Source organism: Numida meleagris, chromosome Z (assembly GCF_002078875.1).
Source record: "Numida meleagris isolate 19003 breed g44 Domestic line chromosome Z, NumMel1.0, whole genome shotgun sequence".
Lineage (NCBI taxonomy): Eukaryota > Metazoa > Chordata > Aves > Galliformes > Numididae > Numida > Numida meleagris.
Window position 1 is genome coordinate 11,692,206 of NC_034438.1, and position 14,614 is coordinate 11,706,819.

General features: G+C 34.7%; 1 protein-coding gene across 7 annotated transcripts in view; it reads right to left on the reverse strand.

Moving 5' to 3' along the window:
• The window catches only part of CZH5orf42 (chromosome Z C5orf42 homolog), a 59,753-nt gene that overhangs the window by 23,036 nt on the left and 22,103 nt on the right, over positions 1 to 14,614 (reverse strand). For all 7 annotated transcript variants that reach the window (XM_021379563.1, XM_021379562.1, XM_021379560.1 and 4 more), the window contains 14 exons: positions 14,359 to 14,523; positions 13,177 to 13,315; positions 12,630 to 12,739; positions 11,288 to 11,449; positions 11,031 to 11,139; positions 9,362 to 9,665; positions 7,989 to 8,922; positions 6,744 to 6,901; positions 5,190 to 5,326; positions 4,862 to 4,929; positions 3,395 to 3,477; positions 1,936 to 2,004; positions 983 to 1,175; positions 99 to 386 (listed from right to left, as the gene is read on the reverse strand). In XM_021379563.1, the coding sequence (XP_021235238.1) occupies positions 99 to 386; positions 983 to 1,175; positions 1,936 to 2,004; positions 3,395 to 3,477; positions 4,862 to 4,929; positions 5,190 to 5,326; positions 6,744 to 6,901; positions 7,989 to 8,922; positions 9,362 to 9,665; positions 11,031 to 11,139; positions 11,288 to 11,449; positions 12,630 to 12,739; positions 13,177 to 13,315; positions 14,359 to 14,523 (2,919 nt within the window). The remainder of the gene's footprint in view (positions 1 to 98; positions 387 to 982; positions 1,176 to 1,935; positions 2,005 to 3,394; positions 3,478 to 4,861; positions 4,930 to 5,189; positions 5,327 to 6,743; positions 6,902 to 7,988; positions 8,923 to 9,361; positions 9,666 to 11,030; positions 11,140 to 11,287; positions 11,450 to 12,629; positions 12,740 to 13,176; positions 13,316 to 14,358; positions 14,524 to 14,614) is intronic.

The window sequence follows — 14,614 nt, forward strand, 5'->3', positions numbered from 1 at the left end:
AAAGATTTAGTAATTTAACAGAACAGATAACAAATTAGATATACAGAATATATACAGAGACATTTATGTCTTCAAAAATGACACACTGATATACCTACCTTTACATGGACACAGTTGCTTTCATCTCTGAAACTATTCGCTGGTTGAAAATCTGAGCTCTTTTGATCATGTTTTCCTCTTTTTTCTTCAGTGGGCAGTTGCTTTTTTAGAGAAGCATTTGCAGAACATGAAGGTCTTCCAGAGCCGTTGACTTCAGCTCTGTGCACAGGCTGGATTCCTTCTAGGTGAGCAGATTGATATTGTTGCAAAATTTGTTGCACATTTGGCAGGTTGGCAAATGATGACTGTACTATTTGCATTAAACTCATGAAGTTGATTTGCTGTAGCTGGGCACGCAAACACACAAAGGTAACATGTAAAAACACTTTTAACAGGGATCCTGACAAAAATAACATCTCTAATCCACATTCTAACAGTCCACTATCTTATCAACATAAAATACACAATATCAATAAACATCTTCCATAAGTTTCAATGATGATTCATTTGTATGATGGCTTATAGAACTGGACTTGCAGACACATTAAAAATCTGTCATAGGCATCGCTAGAGCAAGACCAATTCCTTCACTTCTTGTGTGAAGTTCAGGTAAATGTAAGCTCATATGTAATTGTTTCAATGTACTAACAAAAATTAATTGCTAGCACAGCTATGAAGTTATTACAGCTTCAGAATCTTTCATAATCTATACAATTAGAGCACATTGAATTGTTTGAACTAGAACACATTCAGCCTTTCATTATTATGTTAATAATTTTCCTGAATCAAAGAGTGTAAAATAAGTTTTCACAGTAGTTACCTGGCACTGGAAATCATTTTTAAAAACAAGCAAACAAATACTTAAAAACAATAATTATCCCAACTGAATGTTAAATACCATTTTATACTGTTAACATGATTTTCAACAATGAAATGCTCTCACCTGAACTAACTTAAACATTTCATCTTGGAGCATCTGCCTGACAGTTTCTGAGGTGTTCAGTTTCTCTTCTGTTGGGCCTTCGCTCTTGATGTCTTCCTTTTTTGCACAAATTGAAGTACTGGAGATAACACTCGATATACTTGACCCAGCAGCAAGGGAAGTCTGACCGTGACTTACAGAAATCTCTCTGTTACTTAAAAATAGTATGAAAAGAATAAAATTACTAAAAACACTCCTAGTTCATAACACATATAGTAAGCTGTCTTAAATTAATCCAGAAAATGTTAAAGATATCTTGATTTATCTAAAGTATTATTAATTTGTAAGAGAAATTTAACAATTAACACTGCACAAGCTACACTGAATAGCACATACGCCATTTTTTCCTAGTGCTAGTGAGTGAAAAATAACAGTTAAGACATAATCTACAGTCTTTAGTCACATTGGCTTTTCTAGAGATACACAAGAAAACCATACTGTGACAGAAAAAGGTCCTTTTAGTCACAAAACCAAAAAGGTAAGAGAAAATGGACATGGACGTTACTAGCTGAAATATTAGAGATGGCAGATTTACTTTCACTTAAATGATTAAATGTGCCTTTACCTACTTAGAACATTAAAAAGCAACAATAAAACTGCAGATTACAAAACAATTAAAATAAGATGTACCAGATGATATTCAATAGCGTATTTTCCAACTGCTCACAGAGATAATTATACCTTATCCCAGGTAATTTAACAAGTTTGATTCATGTGATATCCTGGAAAAACTGCAAGAGTATGTGATTCACAAGGATTATGGCATGAAAATGTTTCAGAAAGTTTACTCAGTGCTACAGTTTACAGGTACAAATATTTTGCAATCAAAGGTAAAGATCATGTTACTTGAGACTAAAAATGTAACGGGTTTAACGGGTTTATTTACTGTATGAAACACTACAGGTTTATCTTACCTGGGAACCTCAGAATTTTGTTCTAAAGAGAATGATTGAGAAATGGTGCTAGTAGCAACCTCAGTCATGCTTCAAAATAAAACAACAGAAGACAAGTAAATGCTAAAGTAATTTGTTGTGCTTTTGATTTTTCCCCATTTTATATACAAATACTTTTATATATTTGAAACAATGATACCTGAAAGCCACCTTATCAGAGCTAAACTGATCTGTATTGCTTTGATTATTGCATTATGCTGCAATTTGAGCTGGCAAATATTGACATTCATGCTTTGTCTCCCTAGCAATCAGAAACTGACTCAAACAAAAGCACTGAGGAAGTTCTGGCTGTTCACACAAATAGCAGGCAAAAAAAAGTAGGCTGATCTGAGCAGTCAAAAGAAGAGGAAGTACAATAAGCAATACAGTTAATATGAGTTAATATGATCCCAATCTGCATTCCTAAAAAAAAGAAAATTCATAAGAAAACTTTTATTTCCCTAAAGCTGGCTGTTTTTAAGTTCTTAACAAATATTACACAAACAGAGTATTGACTTATATGCCAAGGAAATAAGATTTTTACAATAAAGCCATGCACTGTGTATTATGGACAAAGGTTTCATTATGATAAACAAATTTGGTGGAGTCATAGAGAAAATTGATAAAAATAATAAAAATAGGTGGATAAATTTGTCATTAAATGAAAAAAATCCCCAAACACTGATATTCCTCATAGCAAACAAAAATCCCTGCATTATTAGAATACAGTTTCTTCCCATGAAAAGCTTCAAAGAAATTGAACTAAGCAGTAATCAACTCAAATTAATGATGTGACAATCAAGTTTATGGACTGTTTCCATAAATTTTATACATTATGTTTTAAATGTAAAGATATTTTAAAATATATATCTAGCTCACATTAAATTTTAAACACGCCAAAATGATGTAAATTTCTTGAATTTAAGTTGTGCAAAATATCTCCCTCCCTCCGCCCCTCCCTCCCTCAGGAGATAATGAATTTATCACCTATGTTCATTTTCATCTCTTTCTTCTAAATTGTTTAACAAGTTAACAGCTATATTTCCTAGAATAATAGCTCTCCCCCTGTAATTTGTCCAAAGATACTGCTCCAATTTCTGAGACGGAGGAAGAATTTTCTATCTGGAAAACTTTTCCAGTTATTCTTCAGTTACATACTTCAAGCAGAAAGAAAATGCTGGCCCTTACCACAAACCTATGCCTATATGCCTATATTATCTATTCATTACTAAACTAACCATTCATCCACCCAGCACCCTGTATATGGGAAATGCCTACTCATGTGGAATAGAATATGACTGGAATTTTGTTCCAGTCTATGAGTTTGTTGCTACAAACAGTAAGAACCCATTCAAATTTGACTGAATCCCATTATTAGCGAAACTATTTTAATTGTTTTTAAACAAATTTGAAAGGAAATTAAAATAAAAGAGTCACTCACACATTCTGTTTAGCTTTTCTTTCCTTTGGTTTCTTCATCTTTTGGTCTTTTTGTGGACTATCTACAGCTGAATTGGAGATGTGCTGGAATATAAAAAGATGTGTCTGAACTTGTAAATTTTTATACCCCCCTTCTACTTCAATTAATTATTATTTTATTAGTCTAAGTCAAACATATTTTCAATTAATCAGATGCTTAAAAAAATCTGACAAAAATAATAAAAATTACACACTTATCAGAGGACAGTTACAGCTTAGGTATGTGGAGTTATCCTAATAATTCCACCCAAACATTGTATTTTTTAAGTCATTATTATTTGTTTCTATTTTCAAATTTGCATCCACGTACAGTACCCTGAAAATCAAGTCTGCTAATCTCAAATGTCCTATTAAGGATGAAAATGGGGAAATAAACCTTATACATAAAAGCTACTCACAAACTAAGAAACTGAAATAAATCCAGGACTCCACATATCCCACAGATTCGGTGTATATATAGTAGTAATACATAGAGGGGAATTGAAGATCACAGTTCTTTTACTAGTTCTAATTCTATTAACAGCACTGAATCCAGAGTACTACAGGAGATTAAGCTGATGCTGTTGCAATCCACACTTCTTCATAACAGTCCTTAGCCAATTTCAAAGACAGAAGACATATCTCCTGATATGCATGATGCATGAGAACAAGGCTTATTTACAGATCTAAATTGGCTTTTCAGACCTCAACAAGTAATACACCTTTATACATTTAATTTAAAAGCAGGTAAGCAAGCAATCAAACAAGTTATAGAGTCATTACTTAGTCACCCTGTGACAAGGGAGGCTTAGGTTGGATCTCAGGAAAAACTTCTTTACAGAAAGGGTTGTTAAGCACTGGAACAGGCTCCCCAGGGAGGTGGTTGAGTCACCATCCGTGAATGTGTTTAAAAACTGCTTGGATGTGGTGCTCAGGGACGTGATTTAGCGGTGGGTTCTTAGAGTAGTATGGTTAGGTTGCTGTTGGACTTGATGATCTTGAAGGTCCTTTCCAGCCTGAGCAATTCTATGATTCTAATTAACTTTCAAGTCAGCATACATTTTTTAGGAAATAAGTTGTTAATACAGCTACCTATTGTAAACAAAATAGCCATAAAATTCTGTTAACTAGAAGACTCATTTTGGGTTTTTTTTAGTTTACATGGCTTTGTACATATCTGTGCATACATATTATATATTTATACATAGTGTTACACAACCTGTTATGCAACATAATTATACATCTGTTTACATGGGCAGATACACACTGAGTTTTATAAACACTGAATCAATTTTGAGAAGAGTTTAGAGTAGACCTCACATTACTACTGTTTAAGTACTAATGATTTTTATTACTGATTTAAGTAGGGAAAAAATTCTACCAATTCCAAAACTTTTAAGACCTTTATTTCTTCATTACGTTGAGGAATTCTCTATGTAAGATAACTTGCCTTTCCAGGTTTGATCCTGACAGAGCTATTGGAGCTCTTTGGAGTTTCAAATGGTTCCTCGAAGAACTCTACAAAACAAACAAAATTATTCTAAATCAGAAAACTATATGATATACAGCACTGTTACGTATCTTCTGTCAGCTGGTTTACATTAGTCCACATTTTCCCTAGCAAGGAAAAAAAAGGGGTTGAGATATCTCCTGGAAAATTCATAGTTTGTGCTATTACTACTGATGTGGCATGCAAGGAATATATAATTCTACTTGGGCAAAACTCCTACTGTTTGCTATGTCAGACAACACTAAAAGAATACAGCATAAACACAAACCTTCACTTTGTGATGTTATATCTGACTCTTCCCGAAGAAATGGCTCCACTTTGTTAAGATCTTCAGTCACATAAGGCAGAGAATAATCCCCATGTTTAATTTCCTTCCTCTCAAAATACTTTGATTTTGTAGACACTCTGATCATCAGAATTAAAAAAGATATTTAACAATAAAAATAACTTAAGTATCTGACTTAATTTAAATACCGTCCCTCTCAGAGGCAAGCTAGGGTATAACTAAAATAAAGGCAGCTGTGATATAATCATATAAACTTCCTCTATGAATTTCGCTTAAACTGAGATAAATATTACTTTTTGGAACAGTGGCAACATTTTACTGACATTAATGGGACAGTCTTTCAGGTGGTCTTCAGAAAAAATATATATAACACATACGACCTACCAAAAAGAAAACGGAAGGCATAAACTGCACCATGACTTTAAAATAACCTAAGAATAGATTTATCTCCCTCGCAGAGACTTCATTTATTATAAAGAATAAAATTCATAGGAAACACACAACAGTGTCTTCAAATACTAGATCTTTCATTTCTTCAGTGCAGCAGCAGATAAAAAGAAATGTTACAAAAGCCATCAATCAATAGAATCTCCACCTCCAGAAGTGTTTAAGATATTAAGAAATACACATTTATTTCCTTTTCCATCTTTCTTTCTGAGAGACATACATCAGCATAGCTAGATTAATGATCCGGGGAAAAATGAAAAAAAGCAGCAACAAAAAAAGCCAATTAAAAACAACTAACATTGTGAACTATCATCTCAGCTAAGAATGAAGGCTCTTTTTCTCCCTGTACAGATTTTATTCTTTGAGAAAACTACAATAATTACTAAATCAAAAATCTAGACCCCATTTCCACATTAGTGTATAAAACATTGATGTACATTTCACTGCATATGCAACAGCCACCTTGTTTGCTGCCTAGAGGTATGTCTAAGGAAGGAAGACACTTAATCTCATTTTCTGTATCTCAGGAGCAATTACAGAAGTTCTATAAAGAGTTAAGTCTTGTAGCAAGTTATATGACAGTATTCAAGACTTCACCTTCCAACAGTGTCAGTGCTGATAATGTTTAAAAAGTAAACATAAGATTTTTTCTAAATATTATGAAAAATAAAAGGAGCACAGAATAGAATCATCAAAGCAATTAAGTTCTCATGAATATTTCTTATAACAGATTTGGTCATTTATTTGAGAAGAACTGACACAATCGTGTGATATTATGAGGTATATAAATCTGGATTATCTTCTACAAAGCTGAGACTGTATCACAACATAAAAGAGAACACCTAAACCATTTCCACCAAAATTACTAACTTATGTACATATAAAATAATAGTTAATTATCCTGTTTAGGAATAAATCCAAGTGATGTAATAGACTACATGTAGCCATTACACTTCAGTATGAGCTTGAATTTACATTCAAAGTCTAACATATATACAACATGCAGTAACAGCAGAACTCTTCATCTTGCTATGTTGATTAGGTGGGGAATGGCAAACAATTGGAGTTCTTAGATTAAAAAAAGATTACCCAAAACTGTTTTCACAAAGGTTGTCATAGCGTTGTACGTTATGGACATCAGCTGGAGGATTTGCTGAAGTGCCTTCATCTACTTTACATTCTCTCTTGCTCCTAGGCTGCGCTTCTGACGGAGATGTAAACTCTTTCAGATATTGATTACTTGGATTCTATTAGTAATAATAACAAAATTTACTCATTTTAGGAAAAAAATACTCAAGACTAAAAAAAAAACTATTTCATACAGTACGTTTATGCTTATGTTTATCTTCATACAATTTTCTCTGTAATGGAGAAATTCTGGATTTACATTTAACTATGGAGTCTGAGTTTTGACCCTTTTGCACTAATAAAGACATGGTCCCCTGAATTATGTAAAAGAATTGTGAAATAACATATGTTTCATGATTCCTTTGTCATCAAAGCGACAGTTAATATCCTCCATACAAAGATATGCACTAATATTTGGTTTCAGCACCAGTGATACAGACCTACTCTATCACTGTATTAAAGGCAAAAATCTTACATAATCATGCATAGTTAGAAGCACACTTAGTATTCTAGCAGGAAGTTGCAAGTAAAATATATATGGTGTTTGTAAGAAAACAGAATATGGAAACCAAATACAAGTCAAAATCTCTCTTGATCTGTGAGGAAAGACCTTAGAAAAACCCCACAACTGTCTCCATTCAAAGCATTTCAAGTAGTCTTAATTAAAGTAGATAATCTAGCTGCCCCCAATATGAGATAAACCAATACCATACCTGGTTCATCTGGCAAATCTCTTTCTCTACATATTCCCCAACTTTAACAGTGTTAGCTGGAAATTCAAAATTAACTTTTCACCAGTTCACATCTAGCTTTAGTCAAACCGCATCTGTACTCTCCTCCAAGGACAAATAAACTTGCATTCAAGTTTCCTTTGACAAACCATTTTTTAATTATTTGTCTTGTTTTTCCAATACTTGTCACCAATTCTGGCTTTCTTCAAATAGACACAATGATTTACCTTCTAAGCATTTGCTCAAATACTGCAATAACCAGACCAATGATTTTAGAAAAAGAGGATTTTCATCTTCAACTGAAGTTTTCTAAGAATTCTGGTATTCCTGGAAAATATCTGTTTTCCAAGCAACTCCTCACTATTGTTCTATTGATCAACACTCCTTTTCTTACTGAGAATCAAACTCTGAGGTAAAAGATGTATACGATTTTGTTTGCTGGCATGAACTGATCCTTATTCCATCCCTTTCTTACCTTAAATGTCACACTCCTTGCTTGTGACCCATCTCTGCACAACTGTTCTAACAGCCATAAGGAAGTAAGGATAGCAGCTGCTGATATCTTCACATGTATCATTGGAAGACTTTCCTCTATGGAATCTTGTTTCTTGGAACCACACAGAAGTCTCTTATCAGACCATCTGATCATCCACTCAAGTAATCTTCCAATATTGCTAAATTTATCTGTCAGTTCTATTGCTAGTTCTTCTCCTGGTACAGTATCAAGAAAATGAGTAGTTTTGTACATGTATTTAGAAGTTGTGACAGTTTGTAATGTACAGGAAGTATGTTTAGGAACAGTCTGATTTGCTGATGCAACAGTTATCCCTTGATTGTCACTCTGAGCTCTGTAAATTGACTTGTATTTTAAACCAAATAATCCTTCTTTAAGTTCTTTGAGTGAGTTACGCACAGAAGGTTCTGCTGTCTGTACAGTGGACTGTACGATGTTTGAATTTTTCAAAACATTTTGGTTTACATTACGGACAGAAACTGTTTCAGGACTGTAGGATGTCAGAGTGAGAGTATAGCAAGATCCTGCTCTAAATACACTTCGGCTTCTAGTTTTGGCTTGTCGACGTTTTAGTGTTGTATGAATATCAAAAAAGAGAGAGTTTAATTCATGCTCTCGAAGAAGTCCAGAAAAGCTAGTAAGAAATGGAATTCCAATGTCATTGTACTTTATCAGATCTCTCTCAAGAACATAGCTCAAAAAGAGCTCTAAGAAATTAACATACTCATCATCATCACGTTCAAATTCCCACACACCAACTATAGGCAAATTACACTGATTCTGCGTGTCCTTCCTATATGCTTTTTCCGTATGTTTTGTTTTCCAGGTAGAAGCTTTTGTCTTGCAGGTAGCATTTTTTCTACCTATTTCTCCTTGTCTCTGATATTCATTTTCCCTGTTGGACAACAAACAAAGAGTTAACACCAAAATCAACAGTAAGAAGATTTACATGAAAAACGAGTAAATGAAGCATTACTTCCTCTTCTTCCTCTTCTGTTAAAAATAAAATGACAAAAAGAAACTTACATTAATGCAATATTAAGGTGGCAAATTAAAAATCAAACATAAAATCCATAGTTCTTACAAAGACAGGAACTCAGAGACATCATACGTGCATTTGGACATCGCTAATAATAATTTCATTTAAAGAACAGTGTTAGTCACGTTGCTTGACATAACATCGTCAGCTTTGAGATCTGAAAAAATTCATAATTTCTTCATTTGATAAATTACTCAAAGTTACAATTATCATATTTAATGAAAAGATTACTTGAACAGTAAGACAACTATACTCTTCCTCAACTAAGGGTTTTCTGCTGCTGCTTTTTTCATACCTTTCAGATAAAGGTGTTTGAACTCTTGTTTCTTCAACAAACAAAGCATCAGAAAGTGTATCTACTGTTTCAGCATCACTATGCAATTGAGGATTGCCAAGATCAGTAAGTGTGCTTCTGCTTATACTAGTGCCTAGTGACACGCTGTCATAATAGTGTTCTTGATAATCTGCTCCTTCTTCTGCTGGCTCCCAGACATTAATTTCTATAGGGCCTATATTCCTTATTACAAGTCTCAAGTTCTTCATTCTAGCTTTTTCCATAGCCTGTATGACAACAGACATCATTTCTTCACTTTCAGGACCTGCTCAAAGAAAGAAAAACAAGACATTTTAAATGCAAATTTCTCAATTTTTATTTACTGTCTCAGACTGAGACACAAACAAACTTCACATCACCATTAACTGTAGCCATTTAGAAATCTGACAGCAAATATGATAAATTGAGTAACACCACTGACTTGGGAATCATGATATGCTGTTATTGGCACAGACATGTCATAAATAAAATAAGAATTTGCCACAAAATCCTCTTAAAATTGTCTAAATAAAAACTATAACTGTTTTATATGAGGCATGAATCACAGAATTGCAGCGGTTGGATGGAACCTCTGGAGATCACCTACCCTAATCCCCAGCTAACGCAGCTTCACTACAGTAGATTTCAAGGAAAGCATCCCAGTGAGTTCTCCAGAGAAGGAGACTCCACCACCTCTCTCAGCAGCTTATTCCAGTGTTTTGTCACCCTCAAAGTAAGTAAGTTTTTCCTCATGTTCAGACGAACCTCCTTTGTTCCGCTTTGTGTGCGCTGCCTCTTGTCCTGTTGCTGGGCACCACCAAAAAGAGCCTGACTCCTTCCTCCAGACATCCACACTTTTAGATATTTATGAGCACTGGTAAGACATACTTCTCAGTCTTCTCCAGACTCAACAGTCACACATCCTTCAGCATCTCCTCATAACAGAGATGCTCTGGGCCCCTAATCATCTTTGTAGCCCTCTGCTGGACACCATCCAGTAGCTTCCCCTCTCTCTTGAACTCCTCCTGGGAAGCCCAGAACTGCACAAAGTGTTTCAGATGTGGCTTCACTAGGGCAGTACAGGAGGGGAGAATCACCTCCCTCAACCTGCTGATCGTGCTCTTTTTAATGCATCCCAAGATACCATAGAGATTCTTGGCCACAAGGGCACACTGTTGGCTCATGGCCAACCTGTTATCCACCAGGACACTTAGATCCTTTTCTGAAGATATCCTTTCCAGCAGGCCAGCCCCTAACCTGTACTGATGTGTGCAGTTATTCCTCCCCACATACAGGACTTTAAACTTGCCCTTGCTGAACCTCATGAGATTCCTTTCCATCAAAATCTCCAGCCTGCACAGGTCTCACTGAATGGTAGAAGAGCCTTTTGGTAGGTCAGCCACTCCACCCAGCTTTGTATCATCACCAAACTTGCTGAGGTGCATTCTATCCCTTAATGCAATCACTGATGAAGATGTCAAACAAGGCCGTGCCTACTACTGATCCCAGTGGAACACCCTCCCTTAGCTACAGGTCTCCAACTAGACTCTGCAATGTTGATCACAAGCCTCTGAGATTATAACAGCTCGTTAACTAAGCAAGATAAAAAAGAACATTCATGTAATATTTCCTGAAGAAGGATGCACGTTACCTTGAACAGTACAGTGTCTGAGTCGCTGCTGAAGACCATGATATTTATCTCTTAGTGGAACCCGTACATCTTCAGGATTAGGAAAAGCTTTAACAAAAATTTCTGCCACCTGTACAAAACAAAGTTTCTTTTAAAGTAGCTAACAGAGAATTTCCAACAGAACTTACACCATCAGAAAGTCTAACCAGTAGCATTTAAAAGAAAAAAACATTTGTGATAATCTCTACTGCTTTCGTTCTAGCTTTAATTTCTTTTACCTTTTTGATTGGCGGCAGTTCTCCAAGCAGGCTCAGAATTACATCTTGAATTAATTCTTCAACATTCATGAACCTGCAGAAAGGAAGCATTCTGCAAGCCCATTCCGCTGCATTCAGACAGTGCTCAACTGTGGAGGTACCATATTCATTCTTCTTAAGATCCTAAAAAACACTTGCTATATCAACACAAACTTAAACAAACAATATATTTCAACTAAGTTATTCACACATTGCAAACCACAGTGATTCTTTCCTGGATAATACAAAATCAACCAATGTGACTTTCAGAGAGGAAGACAGAAAAGCAGGAAGCAGATCAAAGTTGTAATGGACCATGATTTATACAAAAAAACAAAAGACATCTTTAAAACCCAATCAATTCATATCCTGCTGAAGAGCATGTTTCGGTCCTTTTAGAGTAATATTAAAAATGTGGTTAAATCAGCTGTAGTTGATTAAAAACACTGAATTACCATAAATAGTAAATCATTTTACTGTAACTTAAGGTGATAGTAACTTCTTTCTTGGGAGCAAGATATTTAAGCAAGCTTTTACAGTGGATCAGTTTATTTTCAAACTGTCAGCAGTTTCTACCTCATTTGCCACTAGTCCAAGAAAAAGAAGAAATAGTATTCTAGTATTTAAAAGACAGCTATCCTATTGATTCTATGCTTGATTTCTTTGCTGAACACTGATTTTTCACTTATTTTAAAAAGAAAGCAAACTGCTGATGACAGCTGAGTTGCTAAACAAATACAACAGAAACCTACATCCATATTATTACAGTATATATGCCACCTATCTTAATGTCAGTACTTTCCTTCTCTTTCTTCCTTAATCTCTGACTTATACTCTGGTATAAGTAGATAAAACATTTTTAAGTTTTCATATTTTTCATTATTCCTTGGAACACTAAGACCTGGTCTCTATCTAAAAACTTGCTTCATGCACAGGAAGACTGTATGTTAAATTCACATTGATCAGGAAGCATCCAAAATAAGTTAAACCATGGCAGAAAAAGAAATATATAAAATACTTTAATTAGACAGCAAGTGTACAAACTACTGTGCTTCTGGCAGTACTTATCTTCTGTTACCTGAGCTAAACACCAAGCAAAAGTCTATCAGAAAAAAAAAAAATAGTAGAAAGTTTTAGTTCACACATACAGCAAGTAGCAAGTACTTTTCTGTAGCAAGTACTTACTGCACATTTTAACATCATGTTAATTTTGTCCTTCTATGCAAATAAGAGTCCTCACAGAAATGTACAGCAAACCTGTAGTATTCTTCTTATAGGTGTATGCAATGAAAATGTATCTCTACTACATTAGTAATGTAATCACCTTATGGCTGTTTGCATTTTCCCTTGCAGCTTGGTACCGCCTACAGCTGTCAGATAATCTTTCACGAACATGAAACATCCAACACAATGCACACAGCTCTCTGAACCAACCTACAAGAAAAACAGGCAATGTAGTGAGACTCTACTGAAATAAATTAAACAAAACAGCTTGAGATTTTCAGCTAGAAGAAAAGTATTTTAATGGTAATACTCATGATTTTTTTTTTCCACATTCATCAGATTTGTATTATAAAATCACAGAATGGCTTATTTTGGAAGGGACCTCAAAGATCATCTAGTTTCAGCTCCCTTGTTGTAGGCAGGATTGCCAATCACTACATCAGGCACTAGGTCCTCCAGGGATGGAGGATGACACAATCTACCACAGGAACTGTTGGATTCAGTGTTTTGATAACGAGCACAATTCAAAGCTAGAAAGAGGATGTTCTGCACACAATGCAGTATAACTGATTTGAGCTTCTGTGCACCTGTGCAACTTTTGTGTTCTTTTTTCACCTATAAATTATTCTATTTCATTCCATACAGACCTAAAATTTTACAGGAAATATCATCAAGTTGATGGTCTCCAGAAGATGTAGATGAACAGAAAGCAGTACGGAAATTGCAGTAATGAAGCAAAGTCTCTGGGAATGGGCTCAGTAAAGGAAGAGATCCTTTCATTCGAATCTACAGACAGTGAAAGTAAACAATCAATTATTTTGATATGATTTGCCAATTTGTGTATATATTGATATATGTGTCAACAAATGTTCTTTGTACATCAACACGGAAATAAAAATAAGTTAAAAATTTTAATACATCATTTCTAAAAGTACAGCCTCTCAGTTATTAGCATAATACTGTCAAGATCAATAAAATTTCCTCAAGCTTACTTTCCCTTTTCTTCAAATCAGCATTCTGAAAATACATTTCAACTGTTATGTTTAGTGTGAGCTATGGCAAACAAAATGCTTTTCTTTGCATGGTAATTCAGAGGCATAGTGTAACACAAGAGCAAAAATGTATCTCTCCTGTTTAACCTCTACTTCTGATCATTTCCCATTGCTAGCACTAAGCTTCTGTGTAACCATGACGGGAATAAAAAGAAGACAGTATTTATTTATCCATTCTTAACGTAGCTCTCCACTTGAATGCAGGTGCAGAGAAGTTAAAGGAAGATAGACAGTCACACACACCCCTCTGTAACAAGTCAACCTGTAACTCACAATAATCAAAAAAGGCCTGAGTAGATACACCAAAAACTTATCAATATATTCCAAGTTTGAGTCTATGCAAACAAAATACACTTGAGTAGAGCAAGACCTTCTGACCTCTGTGCTTTGTGAAGTAAGACCACTTTTACCTGAAGTAAGTACCATGTTCTGTTACCCAACCCTAAAGTGATCTGAAACACATTTTCAGGTAGCAGCTATAACTCTCAATCAAAATTAGCTTATTTCAAAAGAAAAAAATAGACAATTTTGTACTTTTCCAAATAAGTACAGAAAGGAGACAATTCTATGATGTAGATTATTGTGTAAATTTACATTCCTCCCCTTTTTTTTTAATGACTGAATATGGGATTGTAAAATTACAAGAATACACTAAAAACATGATTTGGAAAAGTCCTGCTGAGACGAATGCTCCTGTAATGCCACCAAAACCTTGACAGTAATATCTACTATGGATAATAAAATTATGATGAAAAACCGTACAAATCAAACGCTTACTTTTTGCATAATTTTTCTTCCCCACTTAAGCTGTGAAATATACCACTGCGCTGCAGGATAGGAGCAACAAGCAGCCCGGAAGAGCAAGATAATTCGTTGAAGAACTCCTGATACTTTCTGGCGATTTTCTCTCTCAGTTTTTAAAATAATGTCATTGCAGTCTTCCTGAAAAATAGAAAATCCAAGCCAAAGTGAAAGCCAAAAATTAGAAAGAACATATTATCAGAAAGAACAATAAGTAACATGACCTAAATAT